We start from the raw sequence: 18271 nt of genomic DNA, 5'->3' as shown, positions 1-18271 counted from the left end.
GTGTCCGCTGACCCCTGCCGTCCTCCATGCCTTTCCACTGAAGAGACTGACAGCCTTATATAGAGCTGAGAGGACTGAGCAGGACGGAGAGTTCTCTCACCTCCTCATCCACCCCCATGAGGGAGAGAGGGTGGAGGAGCTACACCTGTAGAACCTCCTCAGCTCCACGTGTACGAGCAGAAGCATCATCACAACTCAAACAAACAAAGACACGTGACAACAGGACAGGAGACAGGAGACAGGGGAGAGGAGACAGGAGAGAGGAGAGAGGGGAGAGGAGACAGGAGACAGGAGAGAGTAGAGAGGACATGGGGGGAGGAGAGAGGAGACAGGAGAGAGGAGACAAAAGAGGAGACAGGACACAGGAGAAAGAAGAATTATGTTGTATTAATTAGTATTTTATTTTCTGAATAATTTTGTTTGTAAATTTCGTCCGAACCTCAACATGCAGCGATTTGATTTTGATTTACATGTGATAATAATATAATGTTAGTCTCAGCTTTAAGCTTTTACTGCAGTAAGTAAACTGAGTTCTGAGTAATCTAAGAACAATGTGGACACCCAGTGGGGAGAAGTGGAACTGCACATCTTAAAGAATCTGGATTAGAAATGAGAATGCTCAAAATGGTTGTTTGCCTCATATTATAGTTTATTTTACTTACTTTTGGTTGCCCTTCCCCTGTGTATCTTTATTTGTCTCCTTATTTAACCATCATATTACACAAATAGAACAAAATCTAAATACATAAAAGTATAGAAAATGTTTACTTTGCACGTGGTGACTCTGTCAGCTGCTCCACAGGTGAACAGTAGAACCAGGGGCCGAGGTTCCCTTCCTGCTTCTGGAATAGTTTGTAAAAGCTGCACCACGAATTTCATGGTGACCAGACTAAATAGTAAACTAAATATAGTATACTATATAGTCCTCTGCGGCCTAGTGGTCTGGACTCCTGGTTTAGATTGTATTTCACTGGCATACTTTGACTATAGAAACATTTGCAATTGCACTTTGACTTGTAGTTGACTATTTTCACAATAAATCTAAACACCTCCTCCACCTCGGCAGCAGAAAACCCTTCAATTAAAATGCGTTTCATTCTTGGTTTCCGGGAAACGGTCAAAGTGAGACGTCGTCGCGCGGCTCCGCCTCTGTGCTGCTCTGCTACGTCTCCTCCTCCGCCGCAGCTAGCTTAGCCTCCTGCTAGCTAGCCGCTCCGGTAAACATGGCCATGTCGCAGGCTCTGTCGGAGGAGGAGTTCCATCGGATGCAGGTGAGGCCGACGAACGCAACAGGTGTGCCCGCAAGTGTGCGGGTCCGTAGCTGGAAAAAGGCGCGCTACCTGTCAGTGCTGCTGCCAGACGCGGCACCACCGACCGGGACGTTAGCTTGCATGCTAACCGTAAACCTTTAGCAGCTAACGGGATTTTTAACGTTATGCTTTGAATGACGTCACGTCAATCTCAACCGAGGTATCGATCAGATCGACCACAGACTGATGGAGGCGTCTGGGACTGACAGTGTAAGGGCGGGTCATGCTGGCCGGCTGGTCCGCTTTAGTTTAGCGTAGTTTAGCCTAGTTTAGCGTAGCTTAGCCTAGCCCATGGGAGGAAAGGAACGGTTCCGTGTAGCGTTAGCTTACCGGAAGCTAACGCTTTTTTTTTTAGCCTCGAGCTACGGCGTCAGCATCCACGACCCAACATGCATGCACGCGCCCACACGCGCGCCCACAGAGCGAGATCAAATATTATATAGCATAAATATATCAAAAGTACACATGGAAGAAGTACTCTGAGGCCTTCCTGTTGGTTTATTCTACTATGAATACATTCACAATACATGATGCCATTTTAAGTATATTTTTGGCCAAGTTGAAGTTATTGAGCATATGATCAGAAAAAGCCCCATCATAAATGAACCACTTAGTGGATAAATGTATAATAATAAATGTATAAAATAGTGTGTGTGTGTGTGTTCAGACTCAGCTGTTGGAGCTTCGGACTCAGAACTACCAGCTGTCTGATGAACTCAGGAAGAACTCAACAGGTAAATGTATTATAAAATCAGGACCTTCCTGCGCCCCCCCTCCTCCTGACTGACATCCCACCGGTCACTCCCTTCACACTCCACATACACTTGTCACTTTCTGTTTTTAACTTTTTATTTATATATATAACTCCTCTTGCACTATGTTGTCTTATCTGTCTTGTTGTCCTTTGTCTTACTGTCTGATGTTACGCACCAAACGCAGAGTCAAATTCCTTGTAGTCTGACATATTTTGGTAAATTTTGGATATATTTCCTCTTGAATGATATGTGTACATATATTCTGTTATATATTATGTGTACATATAGTTTGTTTTTGATCATCATGTGTTTAGTAACGACTCAGTTTAAACATTCATTAGTTATGATCAATGACTGATCAATGTGTTTTCAGAACTGAACGCTCTCCGTCAGAAACATGTTGTTTTGGAAAGAGATTTTGTCAAAGCACAGAAGGTAATACTTTGTTTGCTATCATTATAATAAATAATTCCTATTTTTATGAACATAAAGTAATTCATCACTGTAATTGTTTTAATTTCTTTTGAGTTTCCTGATTTTAAATCAGATTATCAAATCTAACTAAAATCTTAAACCTGTTCTAAATAATATTTATTCATGTATTTTTCCTTCAGGCTGTGAATAAGAGCAAAAAAGCTCAAGTAAGTTTTGTCTTCTTTTTTCCAATTCATGTTATTAGTTATTTTTTCAGTATTTTATAAGTTATTCTATTTATTTTAATTCTATTTCATGTTTTGATTTATTTTTGTCCTGATCTGCAGCATTTGTGTGGTGCAAAGACAAACAAGTCTAAATGTACACGTATTAATATCTATTGAGCCCATTGTTGCCGTGGTTACAGGAGGTGGAGGCGTTGCTGAGTGAGAACGAGATGCTTCAAGGGAAACTCCACAGTCAGGAGGAGGACTTCCGCCTGCAGAACAGCACGCTGATGACGGAGCTCTCCAAGGTACCTTTGGGGGGTGCGGGGGTGCATCCTAATGAGGACCTGGCCTTCTGGTCTACGTGGGTCGAGTCCTCCAGAGGCAGCATAAACTGAACCACAGCAAGCGGTCTGTGAAAGGACACCGCTCCTGCTCGCATCATCAGCTTTACCTCCTGTTGCCTAGCAACCTGCTGAGCTTAAAAAAAGTCTTAAAACGCAAAAAAACGGCTTAGATCACACTAAACTTAGTATATAGTTAGTTTCAGACTAAACCTCGACTAAAAACACCAACAAACTGTAGCACTTAAACTGTACTTATAATAAAGAGTTGTAAGAGTTGTAAATCAGCTAATTTGATGAAATTTCACTTTGTTGTTTCTTGTTCTTCTGGGTTTGTTTTCTTATGGTTGAAATGCACTGACTTGAAAAGTCACTTTGGATAAGAGCTAAATGACGTGATGTGACTACCGCACCATGTGACTACTAGGGCCGTCAAAATTGCTTCAAAATGACGTTTGAATATTCGCTTTAAAACCGCACATATTACGTCACGTCCAGACTGAAAGTCATGAGTACATTTGAACATTGAACGCTCTGAGCTGTGCTGAGGTAAACATGGAACTTGTTCTTTGCATGAAATGGCAAATGATCAAACTAGTGCATGAAGCTGTTTTATGTCTATTTTATTCATGCAATATATACATTTGAATATAGAATATTCGTTGACTACTCTTTCGTTTGTTTCCAGCTGTGCACACAGATCGAACAGCTGGAACAGGAGAACAAGGGCCTAAAGGAGGAAGGAGCATCCTCAGGCCATCCATCAAACCCCGCCTCCATCTGCGTTGACGGAGAGCTGCTCCGCCTACGGGCCGAAAACACCACCCTCCAGAAGAAGATGAAAGGTGAGCTGTGATTGGCCGATGCTGAGGTATGTTGTGGAAGCTGAGGAACAGAATCAATCGAAGTGAACTGTGTCCAATCAACATTTAAACATTTGATACTAATTCTTGAGCTGTGGGGGCGTCACCTGGACTTTGTGATTCAGAAGGTTGATTTTCAGGATGAAGAGTTTATAATTAGGGCTGTCGATTTTGTTACTTTAATTTGAACGTGACGCGCATTTGATCATCTTGGAGGTTGAATTCTACCAATAATCAATAAATACGTAAATCAATTAATTAGCTGCAGATTTCTCCTTCAGGCTTCCAGAAGCGCTACGACCGGGCCAACCCGGGCGTTACCACGGAGACAGATGGGGCGGCCGGGGCAAACGGAGTCTCTGGCGTCACAGGGAAGGGGGAGGAGCCACAGGCCGAGGGAGCCAATGAGAGGCTGGAACAGGTGACCAATAAGTTTACTTGTTTATTCCTTATTTATTTTACTTTACTGTTTACTTTTGAACATACCCAGCTGATGTTTATCAGAAAATGTTTTAAACTCTATATCAACATTTCCTGAATGGAATCTTACGTCTTTATTCTTATGTGTTTGTATGTGTGTGTGTGTGTGTGTGTATGATCATCTCTATGATCTCTGCAGGAGGCGCAGCTGGAGCTCTCAGAGAAACGGATGCACGGTGAGTTCACTCCTCATTTATCAGATCTTTATTAATCCTCCACTGGATTTATGCTAAGCTAACAGCTTAGGAATCACCCCCTGCAGTCATTTCCTCATAGACGTCTATGGGAGCAGAGGAGTCGCCCCCTGCTTGTCACTACACAGAATGACGCTTTTACATGTGGAGCTCTGACTTCATTTGAAGAAGCGGAGCTCCACATGTGAACTTCCTTAATGACTCGTTAGATCTGCACTAGATGAGTCACATCTCTCTCATGATGATGTCATAGGCTCAGATCCATTCTCTATGAATCAACCCTCAGATTTCTTTAGGTTTTGCTTTGGTTTGTGTGCAAATGATCTGATGAAATTTTGCAAATTGAATGATTAATTTACAGCACAGAGGGCATAGACATTTAATTCTACCTGTGTTCCTAACAATGGACTCGTATAAACCCAGCTGTTCTAAACAGCTGTTTAGTGGGCAGGACAGAACTCTAAGCCCCTCCCCCTCCCGTCAAGAGCGGATGAAGCGAAGCACCACCGTTGGTCCGGCAGGCGGCGCAGACCTTCTCTCGTGTTTTGTTCTGACTGCACCTTCAGCTCGCCTCAAGTATTATTATTTATTAAGAATACTAATAATTAATTATTATTCATAAAATAAATGATTATTTATTAAGAATACTTTGACCCAAAACCTGATGAGCGTAGTTTTGTAAGTGTCAACATCTTCAGCGCTGGGACGAACGAGATGTCAGTGAACGCGCTGCGTGCTCCGTAGTTTGCGTCTGGCCCTGATGGACTGATGCCCCCCCGCCCCACCCCCACCCCCACCCCACCCCACCCCCCTTCAGGCCGGTCAGAGAAGAGCGTAGAGGAGATAGTAGCTAAGCAGGCAGCGATAGGCTGGCCGGCTCTCTGTCCAATAACACACTGCTTTGGACCAGAGACGGAGACAAAGCTCCACACGGAGCGGGAGGAGAAGAGGCTGCTGATGGAGCAGGTCCAGAGGGTGGAGGTACTGAGTCACACACACACACACACACACTATGGATCCTTTACCTTATTTCAACACAAAATGTTAATATTGAGTTTTGTATAACGTAAGATTTTAGTTTAATAATTGAAAACATCTTGTCTTCAGGAGTCCAAGCAGGCCGAAGTCACCAAACTACAGGAAGAGATCACCAAGGTAATCCAGTTATTGATCACCTATCTGTTCATATTCTAAAGAAGGATTTCATAAAACATGTTTGAATGATAATGTATTTTAAAAAGAATGCGAGAGATTATGAGGAAGATTTGAATCATGATTTGCTGTCTATGTGTCTCTGTCCGTCCTCCAGCTGTCTGACAAGCTGAAGAAGAAGCAGGAGAGGTGAGGCGTGGGTTTAGCCTGATGTGTATTAGTACATGAAGATGTTTGTGTATCCGCTGTAGTTCTACTTGAAACATCCTGAAGAGGAGCTTTGATATCTGACCTGTTGTTCTGTGTTTGTAGTTTCCAGCGTCTGCAGGGAGAGAAGGAAGCTCTGTACAACGACAGCAGGTCACTACTCCATTAGAACTTCTACACTAGTACCACCACAACTAGTGCAGCTACTGCGCTCTGCATTATACTTCTACTGGTACTACTGCACCAGTACAGCGACTCTTTGTCACTAGCAGTACCATTACCTGTGCGTGTTGTACATCACATGTTGACATGTTGTTGTTTACCTGCAGGACAAAGATCGATGAGATCAACCAAAGAAAAGAGGAGGAGCTTAAAGCCACGAACATCCGCATCCAGAAACTACAGTCGGACGTGGTGGCAGCCAATCAGGTCGGCCCTCAAGCACAAAGTACTACAGTAAAAGGAGTACCTTAGTGAAGACGTACTAAAGTAGTACTTTAGTACCACAGTGAAGAAGAAGTACTCTGGTTTTTACTCTTTTTTTCTTTACTGATCAGAGCCTGAACGCATCACCATGAACTCAATGGAACCACCGTTAGCGGATTTTTACATGGAGCAAATACTATTCAATTGAAGTAAAAGTACCTCAAAAATAGCGAGCTGACGTGTGTGTTGTGTTTTTAGACGACGGCTGAACTGAGAGAGCAAATCCAGAGCAGAGCAAGAGAGCATGAGGTGCTGGTCCACACCATGAGGGATCAGGTAAAACACACACACACACACACACACACTGAAGAGAAGTGCTTTTCATAATTCAAGGATTTCCTTCTACTCCCATTTTCCTCTTTTCTTCTCCAACGTGATTCAGTTCTGAAACATCAGTATTTGTTTATAATAAGGGGATGAAATCCAGCATTCTGATTGGTTCAGAGTGAGTCACGGGGTGAATTGAAGTCCTGTACGCCTGTTTGCATGGACTTGAGCGTTACACATGAGTACACAATAATAATAATAATGATAACAACAGTTAACGTTATCGTTGAAAAAATTCTAGAAACACCACAAATGGTCCGTTTGGGGCAATGCGAGCTTTCACAACCGATTTAGGGCACCTTTTAGCTAAAGAGTCATGAGCGATGTGAATGAATGAGACAGTTAAAGAGGAGCCTACGCGAGTCGGACACAAGTCCATGTCCTTGTTTTTGAGACATTGGATGAGTGGCGATAGTCCGAAACTAAAGACAAAATGAGTGACTGTCCCACTCAATGCGTGACACTTGAGAGCCCAGCTTTAATACTTTAATATTACGGCTGTTAATAGATAAAAGAAATAAACTAATTAATCGCACATTTTGAAATTCATTCATCATGATTAATGGCCATAATGAATGTTGTTTTTAATGAATGTCTTTCTTCTAAAGACTAAATCATGCAAATAATGAGTAATAACTTTAGAAAGTGTGTATTTTAGACACTGTTGTTTAATTGTTAACGTTATTTTAAACACAAACTGCCCCCATGTGATCATGTTGGAGGTGGAACATGTTGAACTAGTGACTCTTCCTGATGTCCTCGTGCACTTTGCTCTCATCTCTCCATCATTTAACAATGTCCCACATTCAGCAGGACGTTTTCAAACCACTGTCAGCATGTGGTCCTCTGTAGATGTTGAGATGAGCCTAGCTGGTTGATCCATACTGGTTAACGAGGATCCATTGGAGGGAAAGTCTGGTGCCAGCAGCCGCGGTAATTCCAGCTCCACCAGCGTATATTAAAGCTGCTGTAGTTAAAAAGCTCGTAGTTGGATGTCGGGATCGAGCTGACGGTCCGCCGCGAGGCGCCACCGTCTGTCCCAGCGCTGCCTCTCGCTGCAAGAAGCACGAAAGCATTTGCCAAGAATGTTTTCATTAATCAAGAACGAAAGTTGGAGGTTCAGAGATATTGTTAATATCCACATTAACGTTTGAACAACGTTACCATGGGAGTGAAGAGTTTTCAGAACGCTTAATAACGTTTGATTTAGCACGGCCCGATCTAGTGGATGCATAACGCAGCCCCAGTCAAACCTTTTACTGCAGTATCTTCTATTCTATGCGCCTTATAATCCGGTGCGCCCTATATAGGAAAATAGGTGATTCATTGAAGGTGCGTCTTATAATCCAGTGCGCCTTATAGTCGTATATATATATTTCACTGATATTCTACTAACTGACTGACCTTTGCAGAAAGCATGACCTCACAGCATCTACTGTCCTATTTGTTATGAAAGCTCAACGTAGCGTCGGCTCTTAATATATAACCTTGTATCCTAATACACTGCACTATACTGAGTGTATATATAGACATTCACACAAATCATCAAAAGAAAATATATTTGATAACGATTAGTTATTTTAATTTTTTTAAGGGTAAAAACTCTCCAAATATGCTCCACTCTCCTGAAGCATAAAATACACAATGTATTGAGTTTTTACATTACATGTCATTTAGCTGATGCTTTTATCCAAAGCGACTTACATTGCATTATAACCCATGTGTTCTTGCCTGGGGAGCAGTTAGGGGTCAGGTGTCTTGCTCAGGGACACTTTGACGTGGCACATGGAGCAGCTGGGATTCAAACCATAAACCTTGCAGCTCCCAGCACATCACAGTACTCCATTAATATGAATAATATGTATTTCCAGTAACACTTGTGTTTGGGATGGTTCTTCTTGGATGTTTCCTTTTGAGATAAACATTTGTCTCCGGCTCCTTCTCCGCTTCAATAAGTCGACAAAGAGTAGGGTTGAGTATCGTGGATCGAGTATCGATTGGAATCGGGACTAGATCTGCGATTTACCCGGAATCGTTCAAAAGTTTAAAATTCGATTCCTAGTTTCGATTCTCAGTCCGCCGGCGCCGACCGGAAATAGAAACCGCTGAACACCAACGAAGAAGCGTCCACCGGAAGTGTTGGCGTAACAGAGCGATGGAACATGAATAGCGTGCGTCGGCGGTCCAAAGTGTGGTTACAAAACGAAAACTCGGCAAAATGCAACATTTGCAGCAAAAAAATTTCATGCATAAGAGGGTGCGCGTCAAATATGATTAAGCACCTCCGAGGTCATGGAGTGGAAGTAAATGTGTGCCCTGTCTTACCTGCAGTATCACACACTCATGTGTAGAGCTGCAACTAACGATTATTTTAATAATCGATTCATCTGTCGATTATTTGTTCGATTAATCGATGAATCGGATAAAAAAATAAATAATGTAAAAACATTAATTTCCAACCCTTTATTGAAAAATAGAACTGACTGTGCACTTTCTAAATATGTTTTGCACTAACAGATTGCTCCTTGAACATCCCTAAGTAAGCAAATAAAATGGACTAACACAAAAAACATACACACATCGCGTGATGTATACTTTATAGCCGCCAAATTAAATATATTAGGTAAAAAATCATGAATCATCCCCGTGGTGCTCCCGTGCCAGGCCATGTCGCTTTTGCATATCTTACAATCAGACATGTCAACCCTCCCGAATTTCAAAGCCCCTCCCGAAAATATCCCGGACCGACCTTTCTCCTGATTTCCACCCGGACATCAATATTGCTGCACCACCCGTCACTGGGCGCGCTGTTTCAGACCGAACAATAATAAAGGTTACTCCTTGAAGTCGAGCGCGGCGATTAGAACGTAAAACTACTGGCGCTGCAAAGAAAACCGCAGCACCCCACACCCCCCCCACACCCCCCCGTTGCCCGCTAGGACCCGCACCCCCCATTTCAGATCGCATTGGCTTCTCTTCCTCCGCATGTTTCAGAACAGTAGTACGGGTCTCTCCGATGTTCTGCTGTGCGAGCGCTCAACTTTTTTTTCTCAGCTCTGCGCGGCGCGCGCAACTTTCTTTTAATACTCAAAGATAATAGTCGCGCGACACAACGAATCGATAATGAAATTCGTTGCCAACGCTTTTAATAATCGATTCTAATCGATTTCATCGATTCGTTGTTGCAGCCCTACTCATGTGTAAATGTGTTTTTGTGAGGTTTCAAAAATAAAGCTCTCTTGAGGAAAGTGTACCCCTGTTAAAATATATTCATAATTTATAATGTTTATACAATATTCAAGTTCATAGTTTGATATTTATATTGTAGTTGAAAACAGCCCTGTTAGAAATTCATAGTAAAGTTAATAAAAAGTAAAAAGTTCATAGAATTAACATTGATGGAGAAGGTCAGACTATTTCCTTCAGAAAGACCCTTGGTTAGATAGCTCATTTAAAATATCTTAAACTTAAACTTTTTTGACTCTGCCTCTTAAAAGAATCGGAATCCAGAATCGCTGGGAACCGGAATCAAAACAAGGAATCAGAATCGGAATTGTTCAAATTCAAACGATACCCAACCCTAACGAAGAGTCAGCTGGTTCTCATCGGAAATAAAATCCATTTGAGTTTTATGAGAAAATGAGAAGAAATGACTCCTGGAAGACTTAGAATATGACTGTGGACATGCTGGTGTTATTTCTACCTACTGCTCTGTGTTTCTAACTTTCTCCTTCTCTTTTTTCTGTTCTTTGGTTCTGGTTCTTTGTTCTATTCCTGGGTCTTTGTGCCGTGCTTTCTGCCCCCGCCCTGCGGCTTATGGGTACTGCAGGCCGCCAATCAGAGCGCAGTCAGTCAGGAGCAGGTGGACAACATCCTGCAGGAGAACGATGCTCTGAGGACTAACCTCGCTGCTCTAGAACAGGTAATAGGCACAGAGAACTTTAAATAGAGCATCACACTACTTCATTTAGAACTTCATGGCTATGACGATGGAACCATAATGCTATAATGTAGTGATAAACAGCTTTTACCGAGCTACTTTAGAACCGGTGATAAACCTGGAAAACCTCAAGGCTTCATCCCTAAACTTTGGTCTGAACTCACCTACCTGCCGTAAACCCCCCCCCCCCCCCCCACCATCTGACAGGAGAACTGAGCTGGGTTTCCTAAGGTCCAGAGAAACTAAGCGTGTGCTCCACCCTCACCTCCGTCACCACGCTGAGCGGGTGGTCTAACGGAGTAAATTAAATGCTGCTTCTCCTCGTGGTGTGCAGATCCAGACGGTGAAGACGCAGGAGGTGAATCTTCTCCGCGAGCAGCAGGAGGCCCTCACGCAGGAGCTGCAGCAGAGACGAGCCGAGCGGGAAGTGATGTCGGCGCAGAGGGACGACCTGGAGTCCCAGCTGCAGGTACACACACACACACACACACACAGAGGAAACGAGGCCTTCAGGGCGAGGTGAGGTCTTCATATCTTCTTCTCTCCTGCAGGAATCCAGTTTTGCCAGCAGGAAGTTGTTGGAGCAGTTAACTGAAGAAGGACAAGAGAAGGAGAAGCTGCTGAGAGACCTGGAGGAGGCCAAGAAGGTACACACACACAGACACACAATACGCACACATACATACTCACAGTGTGAATATATACACACTTGGTTGTGTGATGTACATGAAGCCATTCAGCGTGATGGTTGTGTTTCATGTGTGTTTCATGTGTGCAGACGGCAGAGAAGAGGAAGGCCATGCTGGATGAGATGGCCATGCAGATGAACCAGGAGAAGTTTGACCACAAGGAGGCGGAGTCAGAGCTCAAGCTGCAGCACGAGAAGGAGGTGAACTTTTCTTCTTCTTCTGCAGTTCCACTCCTCACTTTCTTCTTACCTTCATTCTACTTCTGCTCTCCTTCACATTGTTAATTGGACTACAGAAAGTCAGTAAAGTCTGAATAATGATCCTGTTTTTCATGCGTCCCTCCTCTTCCTTCCTTATTTTCTCTTTCTGTGACCTTCTGTCCGTCTCCTCTTCTCAATTCCTCTCCTCACCGTCACCCCCTCAGGTCCTGGGGGTGAGGGCTCGCTACGAGAAGGAGCTTCGAGGCCTCCACGAGGACAAAAACCGCTCTGAGGAGGAGATCCGTCAGCAGCTCCGAGAAGAGAAGGTATCAATATATCTCGTATAAAGATCAGTAACCCTTGAGTGCACATAATCAATAACTTGTGATCGTGTCCTGAGGCCCGGGCCAAAGAGCTGGAGGGTCTTCAGCCTCGAGTGGAGGAGCTTCAGACTCAGGTTCAGTCCATGGAGGGAACCAGAGGCTGGTTTGAGAGGAGACTGAAGGAGGCTGAGGTTAGCACTACCGTTAGATTAGCATCACTCACTGCTATCCATAGCTGAAACGCATTGATTATTGATTTGTTCTTTGCAGGAGAAAATAGAAACAAACTCGCTGGAACATCAGGAGGAGATGGAGCGAGTGAAGAGAGGACACCTACTGCAGCTGGAGGTACACACACAAACACACACACACACACACACATGTCGTGCTAACCCCGCCCCCTTTTATTAAAACGATCATAGTTGATAAAACAAACAACTTTAAACTGCGATGTGGTAAATGTTTCAACGTGTTGAAGAACCAATGAGGGGAGTTCTCACAGCGGGGGGGAGGGCTTTAACATTTAAAAAAATAGTTCACAGTAACCGTGTTCATGAGTTCAGACGCTGAGACTTTATAAAGTCCTGAAAACATTTAACGATTAACTCGTCCAGGCGGGAGGGCGCCACCCTCGTTATCGTCAGAGCCCCCCCCCCCCCAAAGGAGAGGCGCTAATTACGTTATCAGTTAATTAACGACAGTCCAATTAGCAGTGGGTCAGGAGTCCCTCCCACAGACCACCAGGGGGCGCTTGATATTATCAGCTGCTCTTTCATTCCATTTCTATGAACTATGTTTTCTTCCCTTCTGTTTCTTTTATTTTAAAAGTTTATCAACTTATTAATTCTGGTAGAAGAAGGAAATGAATTCACACTTAAATGATTCCTGTATGCCATTCAAAAGAAAACTCCATTTTATTCAAATGAATATGATGTTGTACGAGTTGATAGAACATCACAATCACATCTGAGGAGTTCCTCCATCAGACCTGAGATCAGCTCCTCCTCCTGTGTCCTTCCTGCAGGAGAAGCAGTCGGAGATGGAGGAGGTGAAGCAGCAGCTGATGGAGGCGGAAAAACAAAAGGACGGACTCAACGACACCATCGAGAAGCTCAAACAGGTACAAGTACTACAGCGTATGTACAAGTACTACTAGAACCGCTGCTGAGCACCAGGGGGCGACGTCTCCCTCCAACACCACACCTCACTGATCACATGTGAACACACCATGACAACGCTGTAATTCCTTACTGAGCCTGAACGCATCATGGCTGTGCTTTAGCCGTTAGCAGCTACACGACTTTTTGACTGAATATCAACGGTTAAAGACGTAATCTCACAAACATATATTGGTGTGGTTTTGTGTCTGCAGGAGATTAAAGACACGGTGGATGGACAAAGGATACTTGAGAAGAAAGGAAGTGCTGCGGTGAGTACTGGGGGGGGGGGTCATTTGCAGAGTAATTTAAGATCAATCGTGGATGCAAAGTAATTATCGTAAAATAAGTCTCTGTGTGAAGCTGAAGGATTTGAAGCGGCAGCTTCAGCTGGAGAGGAAGAGAGCCGACAAGCTGCAGGAGAGACTTCAGGAGATCCTGACCAACAGCAAGACCAGGACAGGTACACACACTGTGAGGTCACTGTGACGTCACTGCTTCCCCCGCTCCACCCACCAGCTGTTTGTCCAAACTCATGAGGTGCAATCACTTCAGCCGGGAACCCGAGGCGCAACTAACGGAGCAGTATTTAACATCCACTAACTGGACGAGTTGCCGTGTGTGTGTGCGTGCGTGTGCGCGCGGCTGAGATGTGATTGTAAGGCGGCCTGCTGACCCTGCAGCAGGTTCAGGTTCAGTCCAGAACCTGCTGCTCAATATTTAATGTGGCGGTCTGATTCCCAGTGCTGACGTGGACACACTGGCGTCTGCTGGCAAAGCGCACACACACACACACACACACACACACACACACACACACACACACACACACACACACACACACACACACACACACACACACACACACACACACACACACACACACACACAGGGCAGTCCTTTGGATCATGTATAATCTATGAGGAGTGATAAATGTTTAAGAGGCTCCTGCCTCTTATTTATGTTCTGCTGCGTCGGAGGGACGCTGCATCACATGAATCAGTTTTCATAATTTGTTAATAAAAGCAATTCTCTGCACATGAATCAATCGTTGTCTGCAGGTCTGGAGGAGCTGGTTCTGTCAGAGATCAACAGTCCCAGTCGGACCCAGCAGACCGGAGACTCGTCCTCAGTCTCCTCCTTTTCCTACAGGGACATGATGAAGGAGGCCCAGCCGACCAATCAGAACAAGGTGGGCGGAGCCTCTTCAATACGACCGGTGTATTTCTGTTTCATTCTCTTCCTTCGTCATTGAAAACTGTTACTCAGTGTCTTGATATCAGCGGAATAAGCTAAGCTAACGTTAGCATCAGACATCTGGATCTTGAATTGACACAGAAACTAGCTAAGCTAACGTTAGCATCAGACATCTAGATCTTGAATTGACACAGAAACGAGCTAAGCTAACGTTAGCATCAGACATCTGGATCTTGAATTGACACAGAAACTAGCTAAGCTAACGTTAGCATCAGACATCTAGATCTTGAATTGACACAGAAACAAGCTAAGCTAACGTTAGCATCAGACATCTAGATCTTGAATTGACACAGAAACAAGCTAAGCTAACGTTAGCATCAGACATTTAGATCTTGAATTGACACAGAAACGAGCTAAGCTAACATTAGCCATGAGCTTGTTTTATTGATTCTTCAAAGCTTCAAAGCTCCCCACTTTGAATACAACTTTCTTGAACTTGTACAAATGTGTCCAGCTGTTTTCTTTACGCTCAGCGTCCCTCAGCCGACTTCCTCCATCTTGTCTTTTGTCTCTGGTGTGACGCTTAATAAAGTTGTTTTTTTAGTCGGGGGGGGGCAGCCCTCAGTCCCAGCGGCCCGCTGAGCTGTCGGACGACGAGGTGGGGGAGCTGTTCCAGCGCCTGGCCGAGGTCCAGCAGGAGAAATGGATGCTGGAGGAGAAGGTGAGGAGAGCTCGCCCTGATCCATTTCCTGCTGCTTTCTGATTCTGGTTGTACTTTTCACTGCTCTGCAGCTTTACTGTAACTTTATTAAATGAATATAGAATCAACTGAATACAGGTGACTGAAAATACCTGTAGATCATTTAAATAAGCTCCGCCTCAAAGAGAAGAGGAGGGCTTTTGGTTTGGGTAGTATTACTGCAAAGGGCTGAAGTATAAAACTGTGTTCCTCTTTCAGGTCAAACATCTGGAGGTCAGCTGCTCGTCGATGGCTGAAGACATCTGTAGGAAGAGCTCCATCATCGAGACCTACGTGATGGAGAGCCGCATAGGTAACACTGACACACACACACACACACATTACCTGCTAAAGCTTGCATGCTAACAGGCTGAGAGCTATTCCTCACCTCCTTGGGTCCTCGTCTCCTCAGACGTGTCGGGCGGCGCCATCGGAGGCCATGGAGGTCACGGGGGCTCCCAGGGCGAGCGGGGGGGTCTGGGCTCGGTCCTCAGAGATCTGGTGAAGCCGGGAGACGAGAACCTGAGAGAGATGAACAAGAAGCTGCAGAACATGCTGGAAGAGCAGCTGACCAAGAACATGCACCTGCAGAAGGTGAGAATCTCCTGATCCACAATCAATAACCAATGACAGCAGAGCAGTGGATGTGATACATCTGCCGTCTCTCTGTAGGACCTGGAGGTTCTCTCCCAGGAATTAGTCCGTCTCAGCAAATGAGGATGAGGCTATCGTCTGGATCCATCCATCCATTTCTTTGAGTTCTCACCTCACCTGGAAGGAAAGGGATGACTAACACCTGGAATCAACATTGCTTCCTTTTCCCATTCCCTGCGCAAGCAGACTTGTATCATCTCTGGGCTCAGACTAACGTCTGGAGCCTTCATGATTTCCGTATCCTTTAGGTTACAACTAAATGCTGGGACCTGTTCTTCAAATAAACAGAACCAACGGTAAGTTTCCAAGGCGTAGAAGAAGAAAAAAAGTGAGATTTGAAAAGTTGGACTCATTTGTGTTGCTATTGAATGTACTGTAATTAGACTGTACCACCCAGTTCTTCTGGGTCCTGGCTACAACCTGGAAAACCTCCATTGTAACTGACAAAATATTTTTGTGACTAAGACTAATGTCTGTGTTAGGTCCTGGCTATGTCATGGAGTACAAATGTTATTTTGTTTTCCTTGTGCAGTCTGTTGTGATCTGGCTATTTCCTGGCCTCTTTGTATGCAACCTGATACTTAAGCACTGATACTCGGGTGTGGCTATTTCCTGAATCCCTGCTGTTCACATGAACTTCTCTGCATCCCTTCCCTTGTTTACAACTTTTAGAACACTGGTTATTGATTGATCATTTCTCCTTGAGATTAAGCGGCGATGACATATATTTCTTTTCAATTTTAAGTTTGTACAATGGTCAAAACACATCTGTAAAATATTTAGATATATATAGGCTTTAATGAGAATTATAATTATCCAAAAATTTTGTTGTGTTGTTTTTTCTTTTTTTTTCTTAAAGAGGCACGACGTTAAACGAAATATATGAATCATAACAGTATTCAATTTAACTGCAGCTAAATGTACGATGTTTAATGTCGCAATTTAATTCTAATCCCGCCCACCCATCCTGATTTATTTTTACGGCGTGTGTTTGTCTTTTCATTCTATTCCTGGGATGCAAAACTGCTCAATGAAACCTAAATGTTTTTTCTTTGTCTTTGATTTATCTTCTTTCGATAATTCTGCAGGGATGTGTCTATGTCTTGGACCACATGAACTGTAGCTTGTCTTGCACTTTTGAATTTTGTTGTGTGTCTTATTTCCATCCCCACTGGGGACACCAAATGGTGCAGGAAAAAAAGTGAAAAACTGTCTTCTTGCATGCTAATGACTGAAATCATGGGCCATGTCTACTTCCTGCTTAAAACCACGTGTATATTATTTTGTTTTTAGTTCTCGCTCTTCGGTCCACGAGCTTGACATGTCGCCAATGCAGCTTTTTATTTCTTTTAATGGGTCCGTTCAGACGGCCAAAAAGAAAAGGAAATATTAAAGATGAGGACTCATTCATTCTGAGGGAGCGGGGTCGGCCTATGTGCTGGACGGCGGCTTGGCCCTCTAACGTTTAAATATATATTCACGCTGTGATATGTCTTGTACCTGTATTTAGAATCAACTGATCTATTTATGAGACTGATGATGCAAATTATTGTAACATCAAGAAGAAATATTGTTGATAAAATATTATGTGGAAAAGCTGACTTGTGTCTGGTTTTCTTTTAATTATATTTTAATTAAAAAGAATAATAGTTCCTTTCTTTTAGGCCCTTAAATGTAATCGAGATCCTGCATATGGGTTGAAAAGGTTTCAACAGATCAACTCTGGCTCTGTCTACGTCCTGGAACACGTGCCGTAATGGAGTTCATTAATTCTGCAGACCAACGGGCAGGAGGACCTAACCACCCCCCCCTCCCACAATCCTCTCTGCTCGTTTGATTGAACTCTTTGTGCTTAAGGTTAAGTTTGGAGACAGCGTCTCCGCTTCGCTAATTGTCCGTCCAGCACTTCCTGTCCCGCAGAGACAGACTGATTAGTGAGGTGATGAGGTCCTCCTAAACGAGATAGCGCCTGATTGGCTGAGCAGAGGGTTAATTAAAGTGGAGCAAGTCGATGATGAGTTCTTGGATATGTGCTTTTAATTCCAATGAAAGTTCAGAGGGACTTTTTCTGTCTGTCCACTGTGATGGAAAAAGACAGAACATTAGTCTACTTCTTTGATTAACACATTAAATATATATATATATATATATATATATATATATATATATATATATATAAAGTTTAGTTTAGTTATAGTTTTATGTAATATTCAAACCAGCTGTTTAATTTTAATGTTAACTAAATATTGATCTAAATTCATTCTCCATCAGAGTGCAGCAACACGAGACAGTCAATGGCGTCCTTACTGTCCGACCAGCTTCTGTAACACACACACACACACACAGTGTGGGTCCACCTGACGAGGTTAAAGGAACATTTCCTCCTCAATGTGGATGTTTAGCTGAGATCTGATCATCTGGTTCAATGATCACATGAGTCTGTCCCTGCAGTCCAAGGGTCCAACTTGACTGGCAGCTTGCATCAGAGACATCGGAACATGATCACGTGTGTTGTGTGTGTCTCACCTGTCTGTCTGCCATCTGAGAGACGGACTGGTGGACGGGCTCAGCGATGTTTGGTTGAAGACGGACTCATCCACGTAGACGTAGATG

General features: G+C 43.7%; 1 protein-coding gene across 4 annotated transcripts; it reads left to right on the top strand.

The window, feature by feature from the left end:
- Positions 1–1109: 1109 nt before the first annotated feature.
- Positions 1110–17257, top strand: gripap1 (GRIP1 associated protein 1). Of its 4 annotated transcripts, none has more exons than XM_037479772.2 (29): positions 1111–1271; positions 1978–2044; positions 2439–2500; positions 2680–2706; positions 2907–3014; positions 3739–3895; positions 4195–4334; positions 4533–4569; positions 5405–5568; positions 5695–5742; positions 5897–5928; positions 6052–6099; positions 6276–6375; positions 6631–6708; positions 10589–10681; positions 11034–11168; positions 11251–11346; positions 11478–11588; positions 11813–11914; positions 11989–12102; positions 12182–12259; positions 12936–13031; positions 13284–13340; positions 13432–13531; positions 14130–14260; positions 14870–14986; positions 15224–15317; positions 15417–15598; positions 15677–17257. In XM_037479772.2, exons 1-29 carry the CDS (start codon positions 1224–1226, stop codon positions 15719–15721), a joined length of 2667 nt encoding a protein of 888 aa, XP_037335669.2. In that variant the 5' UTR covers positions 1111–1223; the 3' UTR covers positions 15722–17257. The 4 variants fall into 4 exon arrangements, with proteins under 4 accessions (XP_037335672.2, XP_037335669.2, XP_037335671.2 ...); XM_037479774.2 differs by having other exon boundaries at positions 1112–1271; positions 5498–5568; XM_037479773.2 differs by lacking the exon at positions 1111–1271 and adding an exon at positions 1482–1520.
- Positions 17258–18271: the final 1014 nt, after the last annotated feature.

This window comes from Pungitius pungitius, chromosome 1 (assembly GCF_949316345.1).
Source record: "Pungitius pungitius chromosome 1, fPunPun2.1, whole genome shotgun sequence".
Lineage (NCBI taxonomy): Eukaryota > Metazoa > Chordata > Actinopteri > Perciformes > Gasterosteidae > Pungitius > Pungitius pungitius.
The sequence above is the reverse complement of the archived record's forward strand: the minus strand, read 5'-3'. Positions and strand labels throughout refer to the sequence as shown.

Coding starts and splice junctions, on each gene's coding strand:
- gripap1 (XM_037479772.2), top strand. CDS start 1,224: ATGGCCATGTCGCAGGCTCTGTCGGAGGAGGAGTTCCATCGGATGCAG. Junction 13,532..14,129: donor CAACAGCAAGACCAGGACAG/GTACACACACTG, acceptor CGTTGTCTGCAG/GTCTGGAGGAGCTGGTTCTG. Junction 14,987..15,223: donor AATGGATGCTGGAGGAGAAG/GTGAGGAGAGCT, acceptor TTCCTCTTTCAG/GTCAAACATCTGGAGGTCAG.